The sequence below is a fragment of the Ciconia boyciana genome, chromosome 2, assembly GCF_034638445.1.
Source record: "Ciconia boyciana chromosome 2, ASM3463844v1, whole genome shotgun sequence".
NCBI classification, from domain to species: domain Eukaryota; kingdom Metazoa; phylum Chordata; class Aves; order Ciconiiformes; family Ciconiidae; genus Ciconia; species Ciconia boyciana.
Genome location: NC_132935.1, coordinates 118,900,821 through 118,922,610, shown reverse-complemented (window position 1 = coordinate 118,922,610; position 21,790 = coordinate 118,900,821). Strand labels below are relative to the sequence as shown.

At 39.6% G+C, this 21,790-nt stretch overlaps 1 protein-coding gene across 9 annotated transcripts in view; it reads left to right on the top strand.

The window, feature by feature from the left end:
* TRAK1 (trafficking kinesin protein 1) overlaps window positions 1-21,790 on the top strand; it is a 139,090-nt gene that overhangs the window by 87,812 nt on the left and 29,488 nt on the right. For all 9 annotated transcript variants that reach the window (XM_072853752.1, XM_072853753.1, XM_072853755.1 and 6 more), the window contains 4 exons: window positions 9,284-9,360; window positions 12,844-12,960; window positions 19,317-19,417; window positions 20,224-20,332. In XM_072853752.1, the coding sequence (XP_072709853.1) occupies window positions 9,310-9,360; window positions 12,844-12,960; window positions 19,317-19,417; window positions 20,224-20,332 (378 nt within the window). In that variant the 5' untranslated portion in view covers window positions 9,284-9,309. The remainder of the gene's footprint in view (window positions 1-9,283; window positions 9,361-12,843; window positions 12,961-19,316; window positions 19,418-20,223; window positions 20,333-21,790) is intronic.

Here is a 21,790-nt window from a genome sequence, read left to right as displayed (position 1 = left end):
GAGAACCTTGGTGACATGAGGAGTGCCAGGGAGGGGGCTCTCAGCCCACTTACTTTGTCTGAAATATGCTAGTAGAGCGGTTGAGTAAAAAGTGGCTACCCTCGGAGCTGGTATGAGGAACAACATAAATCTTCTAGCAATTATTAGACAGATGGTCTCTTCCCTCCTCCACCCCATCTGTACAACACAAAGCTGTTGTGCTAAGGACAAATACTCAGTTGCTCAGGAGCTCCCTGGCTGAGCATGTGAGTGGGGAAAGATGGTATCCTGCTTTGCGGAGACCTTGCTTTGCTCTCCCCAAAAATACAGCCTCCAAGGGAATGACTTCCCATCTCCTGTGGGACTAAGGCATCATATCGTGTCTATCTGGGATAACTTCAGCAATGTCAGTAAATGAAGAGGAAAGCTTTGAATATGACTACGAAAAGGAAAATAAGAGAGAACGCACATTTAACAGGCAGAGCCTTGATATCTTGGAAGAAGGTACTTTCCACCTTTTGGTTTTAAACTTTTATGGTAGTAGAACGTGGCAACATAGAAGTGATTTGAGTGATGTTTGTGGATTTAAATCTACTAAATTTCACAATTTTTTTTAATGTGTAGCCAGTACATTTGGATGAAATACTAAGAAAATACTCATATGAATAGGATGAATCTTAATTTATGTACACTTCTTTAAAGTAGAAACATGTGATTGACAGATGTAGGCTATGCAATATACCTTTTCCTGTAACAAAACTGGATTTGGGAAATTATCTTTCTTTGGAAATGTAGTGCATTTTTTATATGTACATCTTATGTGTGTGTGTTATGAAACTGTGTGTTAGGTTGTCATTCCCAACAGGTACTTCTAAAAACGAGTAAAAAAAACCAGGACAACAATGTTGTGCTTATCCATGAACTTGAAATCACATAAACAGAAATTTGGGTCTTGTGACTTAACTTTTCAACAAAACAAATGACCCAAAAATCTCATCATACTTTGTGGAAATAATGGGCACCTGCAGTATTGCAGGCAACTGGCCTGTTAGGGTGTGAATGTGAATGTATGTGCATTGAAAATCCTCCTGTGCACCTGCTGTATAGAGAACATACCCATTCAAGGGCTGCTTCCAGCCAGTCTGGCAATTTTTTTCAGGGCTTCAGGTACCAAAAGCTAAATGCACCCTTTATGTTATTTTATGTGCTGTAAATTTCACTCCAAAATGGTGGGTTTGTGGTAGAGAGCTGGTATTTCCAAATACACTATCATAAAGCAGGTGTAAAGATGCTTTGAAAGATAGTTAGCACAGAGAATGTGACCTGCTGTGAATTTACACCCTTATTCACCTCATGGGAGATAGTTCCTGGGTCCAAAGCCTCAGCGGATGTAACGTGCTCTTTGAATCCTTTTGTATAGGACTTTACAGGAAAGATTTCTTCAGAATCAGATATTCCACGTGGATTTCAGTCATACTCAGTGAATAAACTATCCATCTCTCCTGTTGTGGGTCTCTGAAGGAAGCTGAGAACTTGTGTGTCTGTGCAAAATAGAAAGGTGCTGGAGAGAATACCGGTAAAAGGAAACTTTAAAACTGGGGATTGAGGTGGGGAGGAAACTTACTGAGAGAGGCCAACTGATGTTTTATGTTTGATTCGTATATTTTTAGTGATTAAATGGTTGCTAAAACATATATCATGCTGTTCTTATTCTTTCTGCTCACTTTACCTTTCATGCAGATCTAAGTACAGTCCGAAGCTCTTCCTGTTGATTTCAAGAGAAAAAAAAAGTTGAGTTCCACCTGGGATAAATTTAGCCCTGTCTTTCTACAATATCTTCCCCTCAAAAGCTCAGTATTTATTTGAAATGCCTTTTAAAGATGCCTTCTCTCCTCCACCTATACATTCAGGTCACCTACACACTCAGTGTAGTAGTGACGCAGATGCACAAAAATGATATATGGTATTTCTCTGTATCTTTGCACGTGGGTGCACTTATAAATGATAGTATTTGTCTTGGGGATGAGTCAATCCATTCTCTAAGTAAAGCCGATGGAAACACCAGCATGTAGCCTTTTCATGCTGAACAAAAGAAACATTTTAGCCATATCTGGCTATAAATTTGGTATGACAAATGGAAAGTCTTGAGAATATGCTTCACTTGAACCATTTATAGTTATTGAAAAGAAGGGGGTAAAAATTGTGTAATTAAGACTCCTTAACTGTTTGGCCTATTCCATGAGCAGAATGTGTACTCACTACTTATCTATTATTTCCAGGGTCATTTTGATGTAGTGAAGTTTTTCCCTGTCCCAACACTTAGATCCTGTGACTGCTCTCAATCATGTTTCTAGAGCCTCTGTCACAGAACTAGCATTATGTCTGGCAGTGTTACAGAATCGGCTCTCTTGATTGAGTATGGGAAGCACCTTCATAAAGGTCTAGGCAGAGCAGTCCTAGACTGAGTGCATTGCTTTGGAGTTGTAAATTTGCCTGACAGCAACGTACTTTTAATTTGATAAACTGGTCTTTGAGCTGACTGCAGTGCAACTTTGAGCAGGGATATCTGTTGATAGTGTTTACTCAGTTTTTGTTGATAAAAAAACCTGAGCTGTGAAAGGACAGCCTCAGTTTTCCTTGGTTGGGTCAGCTAATTCTGAAACTGGGCTGTGTTTTGAATCTTGCTTTTGCAAGTAGAACAGGAAAAGACTATTACCTGTTTAGGACCTGTGATGGCAGCCAGTCATTACTATTTCAGTTTACTCATGTAACAGTTAGATTAGAAGTTCTGAAGTACTGGGTAAATGCAGGCTAAGGATCTAGGCCACGTTTAATTAGAAAAAAGTCTTGTGATCACTGTTAAAATCTCAAGTTCAGGCACTCCAAGGGTCTGACTTACAGAAAATTTAAAATACCTGTTTTATCTTACAAAGACATTGACTAGAATGGAAGTCGTACAGGAGTCTGGGATCTTTAAACACTAAAGCAAAGAAAATGGAGACTAGTAATTCTTGAAAGCTTTGGCACAGCCAATCCCTCCCAAAGAGCTGGAATAGGAAAAGATCATGTATTTAAGAGGAGGAGACAGATGACAATGCATGGATTTTAATACAGGCTTCTAAGTTCATTTTAGGATTTTTGAAAGATTTACAGTCCGGGTCTTGGTTTCAGTCCATTTATTAGTTGCAAGGACTGTAGTCCAGACATTTCTTGACAATAAATGGATGGAGGAGAATGTCAAGACAGTAATTCAATGGCTAGTAATCGAAATTCCTGTGAGAAGAGTTTTACTTTTTAAGAGAAGAGCTATGCTGAGCTGTATCAGTAAATGGTGTATGCATTAAGGTGATGGTGAGTTCTCTCCAGGCTTTTTTCCTTATCTCCTTAGTTTCACTTTGTGGCTGTGTTTTCCAAGTTACTACATTTGACCTGTGTTTATACTAATAGAAGGGAAAAGCATGTGACATTCTCATTGAAATTTTCTTTAACTTGATTCTTCATTCATCAAAAGAAAATTTGTTGCAGTTCATGCCCTGCTTAGAGAAAGTACTTTGAAGTGGCTACCAACTTGAGTATTTGGGCATTCAGCTTTAAAGAACAAATAACAGCAGAGTTTTTTCCCCAAACCTGAGATTAAGTAATAACATAGGTTTGTATGTGGGGCTTAATATTGGATTTACTAAGCTATTTGAATACTGTATGAGAGAAATGGCAGTAAACAAACACCCTTCAAACCATAGCTTAATGGCAAGATAACATCTCTTCTTCTAGAAGAATCAGTAACTGCACCCTAATATTAAAAGATTAATTTGCAAACTACACCATTGAAATCACAGTAAGCTAGTCTAACATTAAAAAAAAAATCTATTGGCATTGTCTATTGAACCTACAGTAGTTAATTTTTCACTGTGCTAGTATGTACTTGCTGACTGTGTATTGCTCACAACATTATGTTCTTCCAGACTCCTCCATGGAGCTCGCCCACAGTGTGACTTGACAGTTGTGAAGCAGTTGTCATGCTGTGATGGCTCTTTATCCCTCTAACCACGGTCACAGCCACCCGCTGAACTCCCCGTCTGCCTTCTGGAGGGACTGACCTGCTCCTGTGCTTGGGGAGTAGTGGGGGAGGCTGGAGGAACTGCTGGTGTGTTGTGTTAAAATTTGGGCTTCTTAGCACGTTGTGCCTCAAAAGCACATTCTTCAAGCTCTGGTGACAATAGTCTTTTAAAATTTTTAAGCTCTTTAGATGAACATGTTTTCTCGGGACTGTCTCAAATGTGACAGGCAACAGCAGGCCTGAAGCTTCTGCCCCAGCTTAGCCAGGGTTGCCAAAAACTCCTCTTTTGTGGAGGACAAGCTACCATGTTTACCTTTAAACATGTAAAATCTTCCTAGTCTGGGTCAGTAACAGAGCTGACGGCACATTTTAGGTATAATTTTCCTGAGTTTATTTGAAAGGGAATATACATAATATGGCACAGTTTCAGAATTCCTCATGTGCTTGGCTCAAGTCGATGTAGAGCTTGCAGTAACCAGTGCCAGAGCATAACTATCGGTGGCTCTAGAACCAAAGTTGTGATTTTTAGCAAGTGCTTTATCCTTGGAGTGCAAAAATGTACTTTCAGAATTTAAACCAATGTGAGCTGAGGAGTCCAAGTCTGCCACGGTTTCTGATTGCTAAATGTTTGCCAAGTGCTATCCAGCAGTAAGGAGCACAGCTGGTCAGTCAGCGTTACTGCGTCTGTTCTGTATGTCTTGGCATGCGACGTTTAGGATGTGATTAACTTGCCATTGTATCTTCAGTGTTTGGACAGAGCTCTGAGCAGAGGGGAGGGAGACAGAAGCTATTTGTGAGGCAGGGCTTCTCATGACTGATCAAGAGTATAGTAGGCTTTGCCATAGTTAAAGGCTTTGTGTAGGGAACTATTATGAAGAAAAGCAAGAAATTTGTCCCCTGCTGCCACCTTGCCAATAAGAAGCATCAATATTAAAATTGCCAGAGATCTGTGCTCCATGCTCCCTAAACAGTATTCCCTTATCCTGATGTAGTTTCTGAGGAAATCAATTTTGGTAGTACAGAAATCCCCATGCACTGGGACCTTCCCTGTCAGACTCTGTACAGGTCAGTATTATCTGCCCAAAAAGTGAAACTTTACCAAAACTTTACCATAACATCCTATACCCTTTCTGTTTCCCAGTAGTTGGAAATAGATGGGAAGAGGAGCAGTGAGCACGGAGCTTTGCTCTTCAGCCATGGTTGCGCTCTTCTAGTTCTTTAACTTGACCTTGATTGATAGGTCTCAAAAATGAAGAGGGGGTATGCCTTGAGGAGGGATGGATGCAGGGGCTGACGACACCTGTGACTGCTGGCTCCTATGATTTTTTTTCTTTTTTTTCTTCCACCTGAATCCCCTGTGTGGTGGGTGGTGGGATGGATACAGGGGCTGATGACACCTGCGACTGCTGTCTCCTTTGATTTTTTTTTTCTTTTTTTCTTCCACCTGAATCCCCTGTGTGGTGGGTGGTGGCTCATTGCAGCAGTTCCCAATAGTGGTATTCTTGCTCCGCTTCCCTTCCATGGGTGTTTCCTGTTCCTGGAAACATACTTGTCCCTAAGCAGCATACTAGATGGCTGTGTGACTTTCAGGGAGCAATCCAGGAAGGTACATACTTTCCTCCCTTCTCCTTGAGCATCTTCAGCTTGGGAACCAGTGCTTTAGTCAGTGTGAAGCTCAGAGCCTGAAAGAAGCATCCAGCCAGATGCTGCGTTAAGGAGGTGATGAGAACAAAATGCAGAGCACATCCTTTCAGCTGTACACACATTGGGAAACACAGAAATGTGGGTACCCAAAAATTTGCAAGCTTGGAGAGGGTATGAAGATGGTACTAGGTACTTTAAGGCAGAGGAAGTACATGATCTATGTAGCATTTGTCCATTTGCGTGTTTGGCTTTTAAAAAGCCAAATACTTTGAATCGTAAATATGTCCCCGGTAGTTTGTATTTAATGCTGTCATGGAAATAATGTGATAGAAGCTTTCTCTGTTCTTTGTTTCCTGTTTTGGATCTGTGACATTCATTTCAAAGCAGTTACCAAAACACATTTTCTAGCTCTATGTTTCTGGAATTCGATGGTTCCTCCACTTGCTGTAGAGTTTTGTTTTTTTTTTTTTAAATTATTATTCTTTATTGTCTAACAGCCTGCTCCATAAACGGAGAGGTGCAAAGTGTATTTTGATTTGGATGTTTGTATGCATGCATTTAGACACTGCACTTCTTATCACCCTCAAGCAAAAATACTACTGATTTGCAAGTGAGCAAAAAGAGATTAGTAAATTGGCACTGTAGGTTTTGTATTACAGAGTGTTGTCCTTCATTTGCTCTTGCTTTATCTTTATGGTAGTGTTACTAGGCTCTCATATTCATCAGACACTGCAGCAGCCTAGAAACCTACTATGCAAATCCATTAGAGTTGTGGAGTTTGTGGGTTTTGGTTTTTTGGTGTGGGGTTGTTGTTGTTTTTTTTTTTTTTTTTTCCCCCCCCTCTCCATACCTCACTGATCAGAGCTCAAAATTATTATTCAAGATAGTGTGTCTTTTTCACTTGGTAGTCTTTTTGGACACCAAGGAGATCAAAATCACTGCACTAGCAATCGGCCAAATGTTATCTTGTAATCTGTGGAGGCTGACTAACTACATACTTAGACGCTGTTCTGAGTTTTTAAAATGCTTCTTCTGAATTGCTTTCTCTCCCCTCACTTTTCACCTTCTCTTCCCTACAAACCGTGGTTTCTGAGGGATGGAGAGCAACACCTCTTTGCAAGTTTCCCCTCCTTCCAAAAGGAGAACCTTCCTTGAAGTTGGTAGCTTTGTACTTCTGCTGTGTTGCATGTTGAGTGCCAATAGGAGGTGGTTGACTGGAGGACGCATTTTATTATATGCAGTCTGTTGAAGTTTGTTTCCACTTGGACGTTGAAGAGGATGCATAAGATATCATTTCTGCTTTGAAACCCTTCCACACTGGCAGAGTAGTACATGAATACCTCTGTTTTAACAGGGACCAACAGAACTTTGATGGAAATTTTGAGATATAAAAGCTATTGATGACTAGGTTGCTATTTCTTTGCTAGTAATAAGTCTGTTGTGATAAGGCTCTGGTGTTACCCTGCCGCGTTAAAGATTAAATGGCAAGTTCTGAAGGAATAGCTGCGTGAGCAGCCACACGAATCAACCTTCATCACTCTTTCTCCCAGCTGAGTGACTTTATTCTGTCTGTGGGAGCACTGTCCTTTTATCAGCTTGGATGATAGGAAGGTTATACATTCACCTGAATTAGGATGGTATGAGGTTGCCATAGTCAAAATCAGTGGTGATTATTAGTGCTAGGTACAGAGTTAAAATGAGCTTGGTAATGACAGTTTCAAACATTATTTTATAGTAGCGAGGGAATGTTGTAACCAAGGGAACTATTTAGTGTACAGTTGTTTTGGGAAATAAACTGCTGGTGTCCGGGTTTCTGATAGTAAGTTCGTAAGTCATGCAATAAAACTATGTTTGAAAATACTGGGTTTATGGTGATGTTAAATTTTTTTATTGTGAATAGTCTTATGGACATGACACCATCTGACTTTGAAGTTTTAATGGAAATCTTCTATTTAGCCCCTTTGTTTACTATAGCTGATGTTCTCTGCAAGTAACTTCAGTTTTTTTTTCTGAGGAATCCTGATTAGTCTGCTTTTCACTAATACAGCTTGAATTGACAGATGCACTGTATTTTTGCTTATGCAGTGGTATAGTTATTCTTTGTATTGCTATGTAATTTTTGTCATTACTACTTTGAAGTGTAAACTTTTTACTGTTACTGCTTTCAGACTTAATTATTTGGATAAGTGTCAGATAATTATGTGTGTAATAACTAACAGATAATTATCTTTTGAATACTTTTGAATGGCATTCTTTGGAGTTCACTGACACTACCGATGTCACTAAATATTGTAAATGTTTTCAGGATTTGATCCTCAGAAACAGGAAAACAAACAGAAACAAATTGTACTTCTTGCTGTAGTTCAAGCAACTCTGTGATGTTCAAGTATGGAAAAAAATAAACCTCCAGTGTTTCAACAGATACCTAAGTACTGTTGCACTTGATATATTATTGATGTGCCTTAGTGGTGATCAACCGTATATTTATGTATGTGTATATTTATAAATTGAGTAGCGTTGTTTCCTTAGGGTGACAAAATGTTTCCTGTTAATATTACTGTACTCAATACACTATTTTTTAAAATTTTGTTTAAATTTCATAGGCCTTATCTGTCTCTCTCTCTCTCCCTCCCCCTTAATGCGCATTAGAGCAACATTAGCCAACTTGTCAGACTGAGCTTTAACTGACATTGTCAGGAGTAAATCCCCTAAGGAACAATTTGTGCTACAGCAGCCTGATAACCAATAGTCCATATGATCAACTCAACTTTATTAACAATCCCTTTTTTCAGAATTACAGGGTTTGAGGAATAGGTGTAGCTGAGAATAAACAGAATGTAAGGGTAGAGCAGAAAGTGCTGTTGTTTCCTCTGATTATTGGTGGATTTTTAGAAAACTTGCACACTTCTAGATAAGGCAGTGTAGCTTCTTAAAGGATCACCTATGCTGGCTTCTTAAAGGATCACCTTCTGCTTACTTTCTTCAGTCTAACAAAACTTCTGGTTCCACCTTGGTGATTAATCATCCCATCCAGTCTTAGTAAATATTTATGAGTGATACTATGGCCACTGTGGTGTGGTCTGGGTATTGTAAGAATTGTTTATTATTTTGCATGCATTTTGTATTTACTTTGCTGTCTCATACCATAGAACCCTGTTATCACCAACTTTATATGATGTCGTATCTTTATGTTGAACAGTGTTAATAATAGTATTCGAGTTGCTTATTCATGGAGTAATTCTACTGCACGTAATACAATGGCTAGATGACATGACAGAATCCTAATTATGTGTCTAAGAACAATCTCTTTTCACTTCATCCGTATTATTTTTATAAACTCAAGACATTGCTCTTCAGAGAAGACAGTTTTAACGGTTTATTCTGCCACTGCAAAAGCAAATACTCATTATAAAAGAGAAACACTTGTATTGTCAGTTTAACTTGAAGCTTTGATTTTAATTTTTTATTTTTTTTAGCTTTTGATATACTTAACCAAAAGTTGATATAAGATGAAAATGTATGCAAACCTAAACTCCCTTTAAAGGATATTTTTCCCCAATAGTGTTGCCAGTATGATTAATGTTTTATTTTATTTCCTCGTAGTTTTATGTGCTGAAAGAGTGGGCCAGATGACTAAAACATACAATGACATAGATGCTGTTACACGTCTTCTTGAAGAGGCAAGTATTACATCTCTTTAAGGACCCATACACAGTATGAGAAAGTAGTACAGAAATTATATGGTACCACTACTAAAGACTGTTGGTAGACTGTCCTCAAATGAGGAGGAATAAGTACTCTGAGTGTATGCACACTTTATCTCATTGGTAAGGTAAACATAAGTAAAGGTAATTTGTTTACCTCAGTCATGTGGATTCATTACTTGTGCTTATTTTTCAGATGAGGCCATTTAACTTGCTCTTCGCCAAATATTTGCTATAATGAATGGCGGGAGGTAATCTTAAAATAACACATATTTTTACAGTACGTGTAAAGCTAATACTATCGTTATTGATGGATTTATTCTCTTTTAAAATAAAATTTTTAAAAGTTCACAAATTGTCTGGTATTCATAATTATTATCTCAGATAATGTCTTTCCAGAGAAGTGCATAGACACAAAATTAGAACATATATAATGCTCCATTTGTCTCCAAGCCTTTTCTTCTTTGCCTTATGTTTGGTTGGTTTGTTTTTTGGGTTTGGTTTTTTAATATACCATTATTATGTAAATTGTTATTACTGTAATCCTTGACATTGAAGAAATGGCAAAAAGCAATTGTCAAGCTACGGTGCTTATGTTCGATAAATATAATGATAAATTGTTTGGCTGAAATTGGCTGGTTTTCTGCAGTAAACCTGAGCAATGATTTTCCAAATAATGTTTGTGAAGAATTCGTTCGGTGAAAACTGTTAACAATTGTCTTAGTTCATAGCTGAGTGTAATTAATCCTTCATATTTATTTGCTTGTTTATTGCGGTAGCAATGTCAAAAATGGGGTCTGTCTAGCCAAGATACATTAGGTGGTCTATTCTTCCTCTAATTTTGCAAGGAAACAAGCATGGGGATGCTCACAGCTCCCGCTTATGCTTGATATATCTGATCTCAGTACAAAGTCCTGCATTTTGTGCTTTGAGCTGAACTAGTTTAAACAACTTGCTATGAAATACCAGTTAAAACTGATGCTTTACCTGAAAGACTTGTTCTGGAATAATCCATTAACTTGTAGTAAGTGTTGCCTGTTTGTGTCCGGTTCCCTTTGTCTTGTTTGGCTGAGATTTACTTGCCTTTGTTTCCATGGCTGCTCCTAGTAATGATGCAGCATTCTGCCAAACTGTTTCCTCCCCTGAGTCTGTGTAGCCAAATGTCTATAGATCCAGAAATCACACTCATGGGAGCAATGCTAGAAAGACTTGCTGAGCCAGTGTTTTAAAGCTTCTGGTGTACTTCCCTATCAGGATGATAGCAAAGGAAAAATGGGGGAACATGTAATAGGTGAACCTTTAATAAAACAAATACTTCCAGTGAGCTTTTTTGTTTTATTTGGCCATCATTTCTGATTGAATCACTCTATTCCTAGGCAGACGTGCTCTTATAGCTCCTTTCTCTGTTCCCCAAATGATGGTTATCACAAGAGTTTACATCTGTTTGCAGAAATTAAGGTGTAACTCCTTCTCCTACCTTCACACATACAAGCAAAAAACGACCTCAAAACCTACCCCTTGTCTGTCCTTCTTGTTGGCGAGCTTCAAATGAATGTATTGCAAAGTTGGCAGGGTGAAAGGTGCAGCATTTTGGGGCGGGGAGGGAGACAGGAAAGAGAAGATCTCAGAACAACGTGCAAGCAGGTATTTTGAAAATCTGTGCCTATTGCCCTGAAGCTAAGCAAAGTGAGTGACACCAGGCCTGCCTGGGTATGTGGTAAGAATAGGAGCAGATTCCTCTGTGAACCTGCTTTCTCATCCCTTTCTAATAATAGTGTAAATGTGTCTGGCTTCAGTATTTTCTTATATATTGCTGTAATAAATCAGTTCCTTATCACTGCGAGCAAGAGGCCTGGCCCCAAACTGAGATTTAGAGCTGAATTGCTAAAAATTGTGTAGGAAGTCTAGGGAGGTTAATTAAAGAGCCTGGAAATACTATGTTGTATTGCAGTGTTCCTCAACTTTGAGGTTAGAAACCTTGCTGTTAGATAGCTCTTCCTCTAAAGAGTCAAAGCTGCAGCAATATATTTTTTTCCACTTCATATTTATGAAGTGAGCCAAATTGCTAAACAATAAATTGGCTCGATACATAAACCAAATTTTTTTTCAGATAACTTCGTGGAACCCATTGTTCTGAAAGATTGTACATAAGATTATATAAAGATTTTATTACTAGATAGTGCCAGTAGCTTTCAATGCAAATATAAGCCTGACCTTCAGAAACCATTTGGAAAATGCTATTTGTAGATATAGTAGTCATCAATAACCTCTCTTTTTATTTACTGATTATTACATAACTTCCTTTTTTTCCACTACGAAAGCCTCTTAATTCAAATTCATTGGCTTCAAATCCATGTGATCAGTAGCTGTAGGTTTTGTGGGCCTTGTCATTAATGTATACATGACACAAGGCAGCTTTTAGTCATAAAATCTGGATGGCTGTTAGGGGCCATCATGAATAAGCCCCAAACAGTATTTTCAGTGACAGGGAGAAAACTCTTCCTCAAACAGTGTTGAACTAAAAGTAAGTAGGAAGTTAACCTTGGCGCCATTTTCCCACTATTGTAAACATCTAGTAATTGAATAAGAAAATGATAAATAGAAATGCTTAATGAATGATGCAAAGTTTTAGGCAGTTTTTCATCCTGTCCCAGGTGAATTACAACCCCATGTCTCAGCTTTGCAGAAGCTGAGGCATGTATAGGTACATGTCATCGACAGGATAAGCTTCTAGTTTTTATTGGTACATGTGGTGAACTGTCTAGATATTTCCAATTTTGTGCACGTAGAGAAGGGGAAGAAGGGGGCAAGCATGGCATGAGGGTAACCGCTTAAAGTAGATTTGGGCATCTGCAAAAAGGAAAGGGATAGGACTTGTTTTTATACTAAAGCACTGATGGATGTATGTACACAAAGAAGATAGGAGCTCAGCATTCATTGTGGTGGAATTGGCTTCTGCTCCTGCACAGCTTACTGCCTTTTATTTCAAGGTGGAGCAAATAGAAACTGAAGAATGCTTTGAAATGCCTACGTTCTTTGCTATTTTTACTGTGCTTCTTTAAAATTCTTTCAAATGTAATCTCTAAAGCTCTATGATTGCATTCTGCAGATGGTGTAACAAGGTGATGGAGTAGTTTCTCCAACAAAGCTGTAACAGAGAACCAGATCTGGTTTCACTTACATTGTTTTACTGTAGACCTTGAAGCTGTGCTTTCACGTGTATGGTTCAATAACTCTGTATGGGTCAGTCTTTTCTGAATAATGTGGGTGTAACATAAGCAGGAATAGAAAAAGAAAATTAGTAAAAAACCAAACAAACCAACCAACCATTACAGAAAGAAAAAGGCTTTTTATTATTTAAGTACTTGTTCCTTCCCTTTCATGACAATTTTGCCCTCCCTCTGATCCTTTGGTGAATAAAAATTTTGAAATTAGCTTTCTTTTCTTAATGCTTCACAGAAAGAACGGGACTTAGAATTAGCTGCTCGGATTGGCCAGTCGCTGTTAAAGAAGAATAAATCACTGACAGAAAGAAACGAGTTCCTGGAGGAGCAAGTAGAACATATCAGGGAAGAGGTAAGATTTTTATGCCTGAGTGCTATATCTGCAGTGATGGGGAGAATTTTCCTTCTAGCTTCACCTTGTCCATAATTAATTTTCTTGGGCATCCTGTCCATAGCAGGTCAATCTGTTGCAGCAGTTTGGTCAGCCATTTTTATAGCATATACACTTATAGAAATGTGACCAAAAAAGTCATTTGACCTGTTGGCTCAAATCAGGTGACTTGGGGGGGGGGGGAACCCTCAAGCCATTGTATTTTGCTCTGCCTCTGAAACCAGCTGCTCTTTTAGTTTTGAGTCACTATACCCACTGTTTTCTTCTACCTGTTGTGTCCTTGTTCTCCTGCTTTATGCATAATTTCCCTCTGTTTTGATTATCTCACTCACCACTCTTTCCCTTCTCTTACCTCCCTTTGTGTGCAGCTCTTTGTCCTTCTTGTTTCTCCCCTGAATCTTTCTCAATCCTCACTTGTTTCTTCCTCGCCAACTGAAGTTTAATTGCTCTTTCCCAAATGCTTTTCTATTCATACCCGAGTTGAGTTTTGGCTCTTAGAACATAGCATTTGAATGCTGGGAGTGCTTCCCTTTGATTCTCCAACTGAATATGATATAAGTATCACATATAAGGTAAATCCCTTTTTGTATTTATGGAGATTTCAGGAGTGCATGCTCACTGAGATCATGTGCGTTATGCCTTTTCTAAGCTGGGCCCACTTCATAAACTTGAGTTAAGCTTCCATTGTTCAGGTGGGTCAGGATATATTTTGGTGATTGGTAATTTTTATTCAACATGCTCTGTATGTATGAACTTGTCACTGTTATGAAGCATTGGGTTATGTTGGGAAGCAAACGTTATAGGCTGAGACTTGCTACCTTCTACCTAGATTACTAAGACTTACAGCTTCTTGTGATTTTGCTGTATCTCTTTCCAGGGAACTGTAATAGAATCTGTTGAAGCATGGGTCAGTAGTCTGCTGCAGTACATACATTTGACTGAGTTTGACTGCAGTAATAGTGTTTTAGACATTTGATGAACACATTTAGAATATAATATGGTGGTGCATGTGTTTTCTGAATTGGTGTGATCTATAAAACATACCTGAAAACTTACATTGTTTCAAGTAGCACCTTGTGTCTTCCACATACTATTGAATTTTTAATCAAGTATTTATACGGTTGTTTTTTCTTACTGTATTCTTCTGAATGGGGAGTTGGATGCTATAGGTACTGGCAGATTCTTGATGGATGTATCTTGGATGGAACTGTACAGGATGCTTTAAAAGACCTCTTGATCTGCAAGTGTCACTAAACTCTACTGACTTATGAACTGAGCTGGAGGAAAATGTTGTTTCTCCTACTCTGGGACAGTGACCTTGGTTTGTGAATCTTGTCCATATGTAGCTTTGAGCAAGAGGGAGAGAAATCTCACAGTTGTAGGGCGAGCAGGAGAACAATGAACCACAGTGGATTAAAAACTTTTAAAAAGGCTGTTAATAAAACTGCTCAGGGGTGTGAGGTGTTGAATTCTATCCAAGATGGGTTGGTGAATAAAGCATGGATGGAGGGATCCCAGTTGTGCAATAAAAGGTGGTGGAGCACACACATAGACATATCTTGGTGTGGCTTACCCTTTTTGGCAAGGAAAACTAATTCTCTTGTGTCCCAGAGGAGTGCTGTTGTTTGCTGCCCAAGTCCCATTATGTGGCAGACCAATTTATTTGTGCATTGGTCGATACGGCATTTACTAGCCATGTGCATACTGACTGGCCAGGGCAGTGCATTCATGCCATACATCCAGAACAGAAGATCTGATTGAGGAAGGTGGGGGACAGCGATGGGATGCCTCTGCCAGGTCTATTTTTATTTAGAGGGTCTCAGGAGTGGCATTAGGAAAAAGGCCACCAGAAATAAGCTGCTTACCAGGTGGCTTGGTATGTTGGGCCATATGTTCTATCAACACCCATCTTTAACAGTCATTTTGACTCCTTCAGAAACTGATGCTTTTGAGGCAGAGCTCATCAGGCTTTAAAGCCATGACACTTCTGTATGTTGAAAATCTTTCTTTAGTAGGTTTCAGATCTTCCATTAATGCTGAATTTTGAATATTTGAATATAATGGTAACTAAGACAACTGTCTCTAAGGGCAAGAGATAAGAGAAAGGAATTGAATTGGTACTGTTTAAATTCTGTAAAAACTGCCTAAAAATGGTTTGTCTGTGGGATCTGTGGTTTCTGTAATATATAGACAAGTTTTTTCTGGTATGTGGTATAATGTTAAGGTTTTCTTGGTATATGTGTCATGGCATGAATAATTTAGCTTTATGTCTCTCTGACCTACCAAACTTGTCCTGACAAAACCTTGTGACCATCCCATTAAGTAGCTCAAGTTTTTCCTGTGTCCTTGTAACACGCCACATTCATAGGTACATGTGAAAGTAATATAGACCTGTGCAAAAAGCATTAGATGCTTGGGTTTGTCTTTTGAGTTTGTATTGTCAGGTGCCGCTTAGGTTTAGGAAGGGGCTGTGGTCATGTTCAATAAAAACTGATGGAACTGAGACTTTTCCTGTAGTGCACTAGAGAACAAAAGGTGAGTGCACTGAAGCAAGCACTGTACTGTCTGCACAGACACTTCAGTCTCAGCTTACTGTTCCAGAATTATATGCTGAAAGCATAAACATTATATTGAGAAAACTTTCTTAATTGTAAATTGTTTTGGTTACAGAGATGGGTGTCTCAGCAGCAGAAGTGTAGTTCCCAGGTACAGTGTGTCTACCTGCTGTTGTATTGCCATGTTCAGTAAGAATGCTGCAGCTCCAATCTCAAGATATGTCCCTTTTCACTGAGATGGTGCTACCTACAATTTAATTCCTTTGAAATTTGAACTCATTATCAAAGCAATGTAAACTGTCACAATGTGAACTGTGTTCAAAATGGAGTAGGTCATTAGGTTTTAGCTTCTCCTAATCTTTCTAAACTTCCCAGTTTACGCTTCTTTTCCCTCTTCAGATTTTGTCATGTGTTTCTGAAGCTAAAAAGGCAGCACTTCAAACACAGTGCCAGTCCTCAAATAACACCACCTCAAACCTGTGGTAACATCTGAGTAATACAACCCTCTTAGTCCTGTTGTTCTAGTTCCAGGTCACATATCAGAGTTTGTGTTTTGATGATAGCGGGTTTTAAAGTCTTTCCAGATTTGGTTTTGTTCTGTGTAAAGTGAGAGGAAAGGAAAAGCTGAATTATAATACGGAATGGTGGCTTAAAAAAGGGAACATTGTTTTTGGTCTGTTGGAGTCAAAGGTAGTGTTGGAAAGATAGAAATGCTCTTTGGCTTGGTACTTGCATCCATGTTATTTACATACAGTGTAACTGGGTCTTCATTATAAGTGAATAATTCCAACCTGCTAAGCATTTAGCTACTGTCAGTCGGGAAAACAATCAGCTGGACTCTTGAAACGGTTGTTCATGATTCAGTAAGGATTGTTCCTGCAAGCTAGGTCCCATGTCTTTAAACTGTTGTGCTGTATGTGAGGATCCTTTTATCTTCTACCTTAAATTGTTTCTAAGATAGGTGCAGCTATTTCATGACATAGTTCTGAAGCTGAGTGAAGCTTTCAGGGTGATGGAGTGAATTAAAAGCCTGAACAGATGAAGTCTTGGGAAGCAAGCATGGTGACAGTTCATGGCCCTTGTCCCTTGTGGGACAAGGGCTCAGTCCATATTGCTTGGTAACAGTACATTGTGCAGGGGTAGCATGGTAGCGTTTACTCCAAAGGGTACATGTTGCAGTGGACTGTGAGAAATGGAGAAGAGGTCCTTTCTGTTCATAAAACAAATCCTGTGATTTGCAATGTAAAAATGTGAACTGGGTCTGGTTGGGTTGGAGCTAATGTTCTTCATGGCAGCCTGTATCGTGCTATGTTTTGGATTTGTGACTAAATGGGTGTTGATAACAACCGGTGTTTTGGCTATTACTGATCAGTGGTTGCACAGCATCAAGACACTGTCTCTCTTTCTGCCCTTGCCCCACTCTGGTCCCATCTGTGCAAGGTGTTGGGAGGGGACACAGCTGGGATAGCTGACCTGAACTGACCAAAGGGATATTCTATACCTTATGTTGTTGTGCTCAACAATAAAAGCTCAGGGAAAGGAGGAAAGAAGCTGGGTTACGGTGTTTGTCTTCACAAGTAACCATTACATGTGCGAAGGCCCTGCTTTCCACCAAGTGGCTGAACATCTGCCTGCTGATAGAAAATAGTGAATAAATTCCTTGCTTTGCTTTGCACAAGCAACTTTGCTTTACTTATTAAACTGTCTTTATCTCAGCCCATGAGTTGTACTGGCTTTTGTGCTTCTGATTCTCTTCTTCATCCTGTGGGGATTGTGGGGGCAGAGTGTGTGCTCAGCTCGTGGGTGCCTAGCTGCTGGCTGGGGTCAACACACCACAAAATGCTATGTCAGAGGGAAGTGTTGCTGGAAGTTACTGCAGTGAGTTGTTTTTACATTTCACAGCATGGTTGAGGTTGGAAGTGACCTTTGGAGGTCGTCATGTCTGAATCCCACTGCTCAAGCGGAGCTACCTATGGCCAGTTGCTCAGGACCATGTCCAGACAGTGTTTGAATATCTCCAAAGATGGAGACTCCACAACCTCTCTGGGCAGCCTGTGCCAGTGCTCAGTTGCCCTCACAGTAAAAAAGTTGTTCCTGATGTTCAGAGGGAGCCTCCTGTGTTTCAGTTTGTGCCCAATTGCTTCTGGTCCTGTTCCCATAAAAGGTCTCCCTTTCTGGCTGTTCACCCTCCTTTGGAGAATTGGAATGCTTGGAAATGGCAGTAAAAATAGTATCCTGAGTCTTTTTAATTCATAGAGGAAAAAGTGTGGCAAAAGCTGGAGATGATCTAGTGCCCACCCACTGATGGTATCTGAATCCTTGCTACTTAAAGAGGCTGAGCCATAATGTGCTGGAGGGAAATAAATTGTTATTTTTGGCTCAGCTTTTTAGCCCTCCCTGAAATGGGGAAAGTGAACCTCCCCAAATTAACGCACAGATTTTGTTTCATGGTTTTCTGAAATGTGGTTGGTTGGGGCTTTTTTCCCCCTTGCATCTTAGAACCAATGTCTCAGGAGGACTTGGTGCCTTAGCACTTCTGATTACACAGAATAGCCTTAGTAAAGTAAATTACTTTGTTTGCTTAAAATTCTGCACAGTTTAAGTGCTTTATTGCATTGAGTCTGCTTTTTATTTGATGAAAATGCAGCTTAAACCTATTTTATTGATATTCTCTGGGTTTTTTGCCAGTAATAACTACAAATATAAATATGTCTACAGTACAAAAAGCAGAAGTCTAAGAAAAACAAATGTGCTCTGCAATTTGTGCATTGGAAAGTGAAAACTGAGCGCCAAGTCTTGCAGTGCAAGTGGAGGGGAACAGATCTGTCTGATTGGTTATGCTATTTATAGCTATGCAAGGAAAATAAAAATTAATCTCTTGCCACTGAAATCTTAAATTGCAGCTGTGAAGTGGGGTAAGTGCTACTCTGTAATTGGGCTTTTAACCCTTTTCTTGGAGAATCACAGTATGAATTAATCAAGTTTAAGTTTATGGAGCTCACAATTACAGGGTATCTTAACCACCCAATTTTTTTGTTTCTTTGATGTTTTGTTCCTTTTTGATACATGTATGAACTAAGTACGGGACTCCCACATACTGCTTTACTAGACTCATGTTTCGGAGTCATCAAAAGCCCAAACTACACCCAGAAGCTGACTGTAGCCTCTACCATTGCAGCAACCTCAGAATGGCAGCCTGCCACTGCGTGGTGGTGTTCTGCGGCTCAACAAGCAACTGAGTCGCAAATGTAACCTCACTACACAAGCACTTTAGTAATTTTGTCTGAAGTCTCTTGGTGAGGAAGAAATGTCTGTATCTGAGGTCTGCAAAGTCTGTATCCAAGCCAGATGGTGACAGTCGTCACATAAAATGGAAAGTGATGTTTGTCTTGATTGTGCCACGTTAATTTCTTGCAGTATCACTGCAGTATATCCATTTCTGTGGATGTGAATCTAGACTAATGCAATAGTGAATCAGGATTGCTCATCTTGGACATGTTTCTCTTTCACCTTCTTTAATAGCAGTGGATAATTGCATTTTTGAACTTCTAAAAAAAGAACATTTAATGGCTAATTTAAAAGGTTCCCTTTTCCTTCTGTCTAAGAAATAAAGGAACTAGTTCTGGTCTGTTCAATTTTGTCCTCTTGATGTAGTCTGAAGGTGATGCTTGAAGGATGAATAACTAACTAATTTATAGTGGGTTTACTTAAGAAAGTGCCAGAAAAGCAACTTACTGATCTGCAAGCTCGCTCTTTGTGCAGGTTTCTCAGTTGCGGCATGAGCTCTCCATGAAAGATGAGCTGCTCCAGTTCTATACCAGTGCTGCTGAAGAAAGTGAGCCGGAGTCCATCTGTTCCACCCCGTAAGTTACCAGTCTACAACATTGAACCTTCTTCTGGTACCGAGCAGGGGTAGTTTGGACAATTTAATAGCTTTGAAAAGTAGTAAAATGATCCCTGTATTGTCTGGAACTATAAATGGGACTCTGAACTTTGTGCATGGCACCGGCTGGAAGGATTTGCATTGGACTAGCTGGCTATACTGGTGCCAACAGGAGTCAGGAGGGGAAAGTACATGGGGAGTCTGCTGACACAGCGCTGTAACTTTCACAGGAGCTGGGTCACTGTGGTGGTGAGGCAGACACTTACAGGACTCCGGTACACCACATACCTTTGCATGCTGTGCTAGAGCGTGCTACATGTGTGACCTTTGCACTTGAAGGGCCTGAGGGCACTATGGAAAAGTTCCAGGCAGAGGGAAGGAAATAAAGCATGCCTTACAGCATGGGTTCCGGGCAATTAGCTGGCTGAACAGCATCGCAGGCTCTGAGGGGCTGTCTGCCCTTGCTTGCAAAGTTATTGCTGCATTCTGGTGAAGCATGTGCAGCATTAATCAGGAAGCTATTGGGTTGCTCCCTGTAGTAAGGTGGTTTCCTTTCTCATAGCTTTGGCTGCATAACTTTTCCACAGGAAGTGTGGGGAATAATAAATAAATGTTCTCTTTTAAAAATCACTGCAAATACATTGCTGCCCAAACATAAGGCCGTGAACAAAGCTGTATTTTGTGTGGTTCTGACTTGTTTTGGGACCTCTGTGCTCAGTCTGTTCTCCTGTGAGATTGGCCATAATACAGGTAAAAATGAGTTAAAACTGTTGTTTTCGTTTTAAGGTTGAAGAGGAATGAATCTTCCTCCTCCGTCCAGAACTACTTTCATTTGGATTCTCTTCAAAAGAAACTCAAGGACCTTGAAGAGGAGAATGTTGTGCTTAGATCTGAGGTGAAATTGCTCCCTTTGTGTTTTTCTTAATACAGTTGTTCATTTAAATGCCAGAATGTAGGTATTGAGAAGTGTGTATTAAAAGTTGAGAGAGTCTAATTAAGAGTATGTAATTCCGCATGTGACACAGATCTCTTTGTAGTTGTTTAATCACCATCCTTTATACTTCTAAATGAAGGAAAGGCTGGAACATGGAAGCTACATGCAAAGCAGTTTCCTTGCCAAAAGCATGTGCAGAAGCATGGGCAGGTTTTGGAGCACTGCACTTTGAAACAGGTCTCAAAGGGCTGACCTGGTAGAAATGGGTGACGTTAACGGTAGATCTGAAGCTTGCAGGCTAGCATGATCTCTCTGGTACAAATTCAGCATTTGTCAAAATAAAAATTGCTAGTCTAAATTTGCATTAAATATCTTCAATTTGTGTTTCAAGTCAGGCTGTTAATATTTTAAGTCGAATGTGTTTTTTCTTGCCTTGTATTTCTGACTGTTTGTTTAGCAACAGTCAGAAATAAAATAAATTTATTTTTTCTGTTTTTCACAGACAACACAGTTTTTAAAATTGTATTTACTGTTCCCTGTCTGTCAGAAATAACACTTCATAATTGAATATCCTATGAATAATTTTATATCAATTTTCAATGCAATTTTTAATCTTTGGGAGCATGTTACCATTTTGCAAACATGTAGCAGAGTATAGCAGAAGAAATACTTTTGAGCTAAGAATAAATCTATGAAAACAGAGTATCATTACCATTTTCTACTGCAAATGCAGGGCCCATTGCAAATAGGTAGTGTCACATCTTTGGACAAGACACCACATAGTGGAGAGTGCTGTACGCTTCATTCAGAAGCTGTGCAAGGAAGATGCGCAAATAAATAGTTTGAGAGTAATGAAGGTAGGGCTAGAACTGAGAGGGCCACTGTGTCAGGAGCTGATAGGAGAACCCCACATAGTGCTGACTTCCCTTCCAGGGAGATGCAGTCTGTGCCAGTGAGGCACAGGATGGAGCCAAATCTGCAACCTGTGAGCTACGCATCTCTCTACAGATGCAGTCTGTGGGTGTCTGTGCATGCCCCCAGCATTGGGAATAGAGTACAGACCCACAGAGGTGGTGCCAGACAGAATCAGCTGGGTGTAGCCATGCTCCTCTTGGCACTCCTAGAATCGTAGCAGAAAACACAAAGCAGGGAACGAGGTAGCGCTAAGGTTTTATGAGAGATACACGGTTACAGTACCAGAACTTTTCAAATACTATCTGAATGTTTTTTAAATACTTGAACGTTTAATTCAGTTATTTAAACCAAGCATTTAGTTAGTTTGTGATGATACCTAGCTTTGTTCAGGTGACCAGATCAAGCTCTGCATACTAGTCTTTTGTATGTTCAGGGCTTTTTTTTATTTTAAGTACAAAATACACAGGTGACATCTAGTGGGGATTTGGTGATAATGATGCAAGT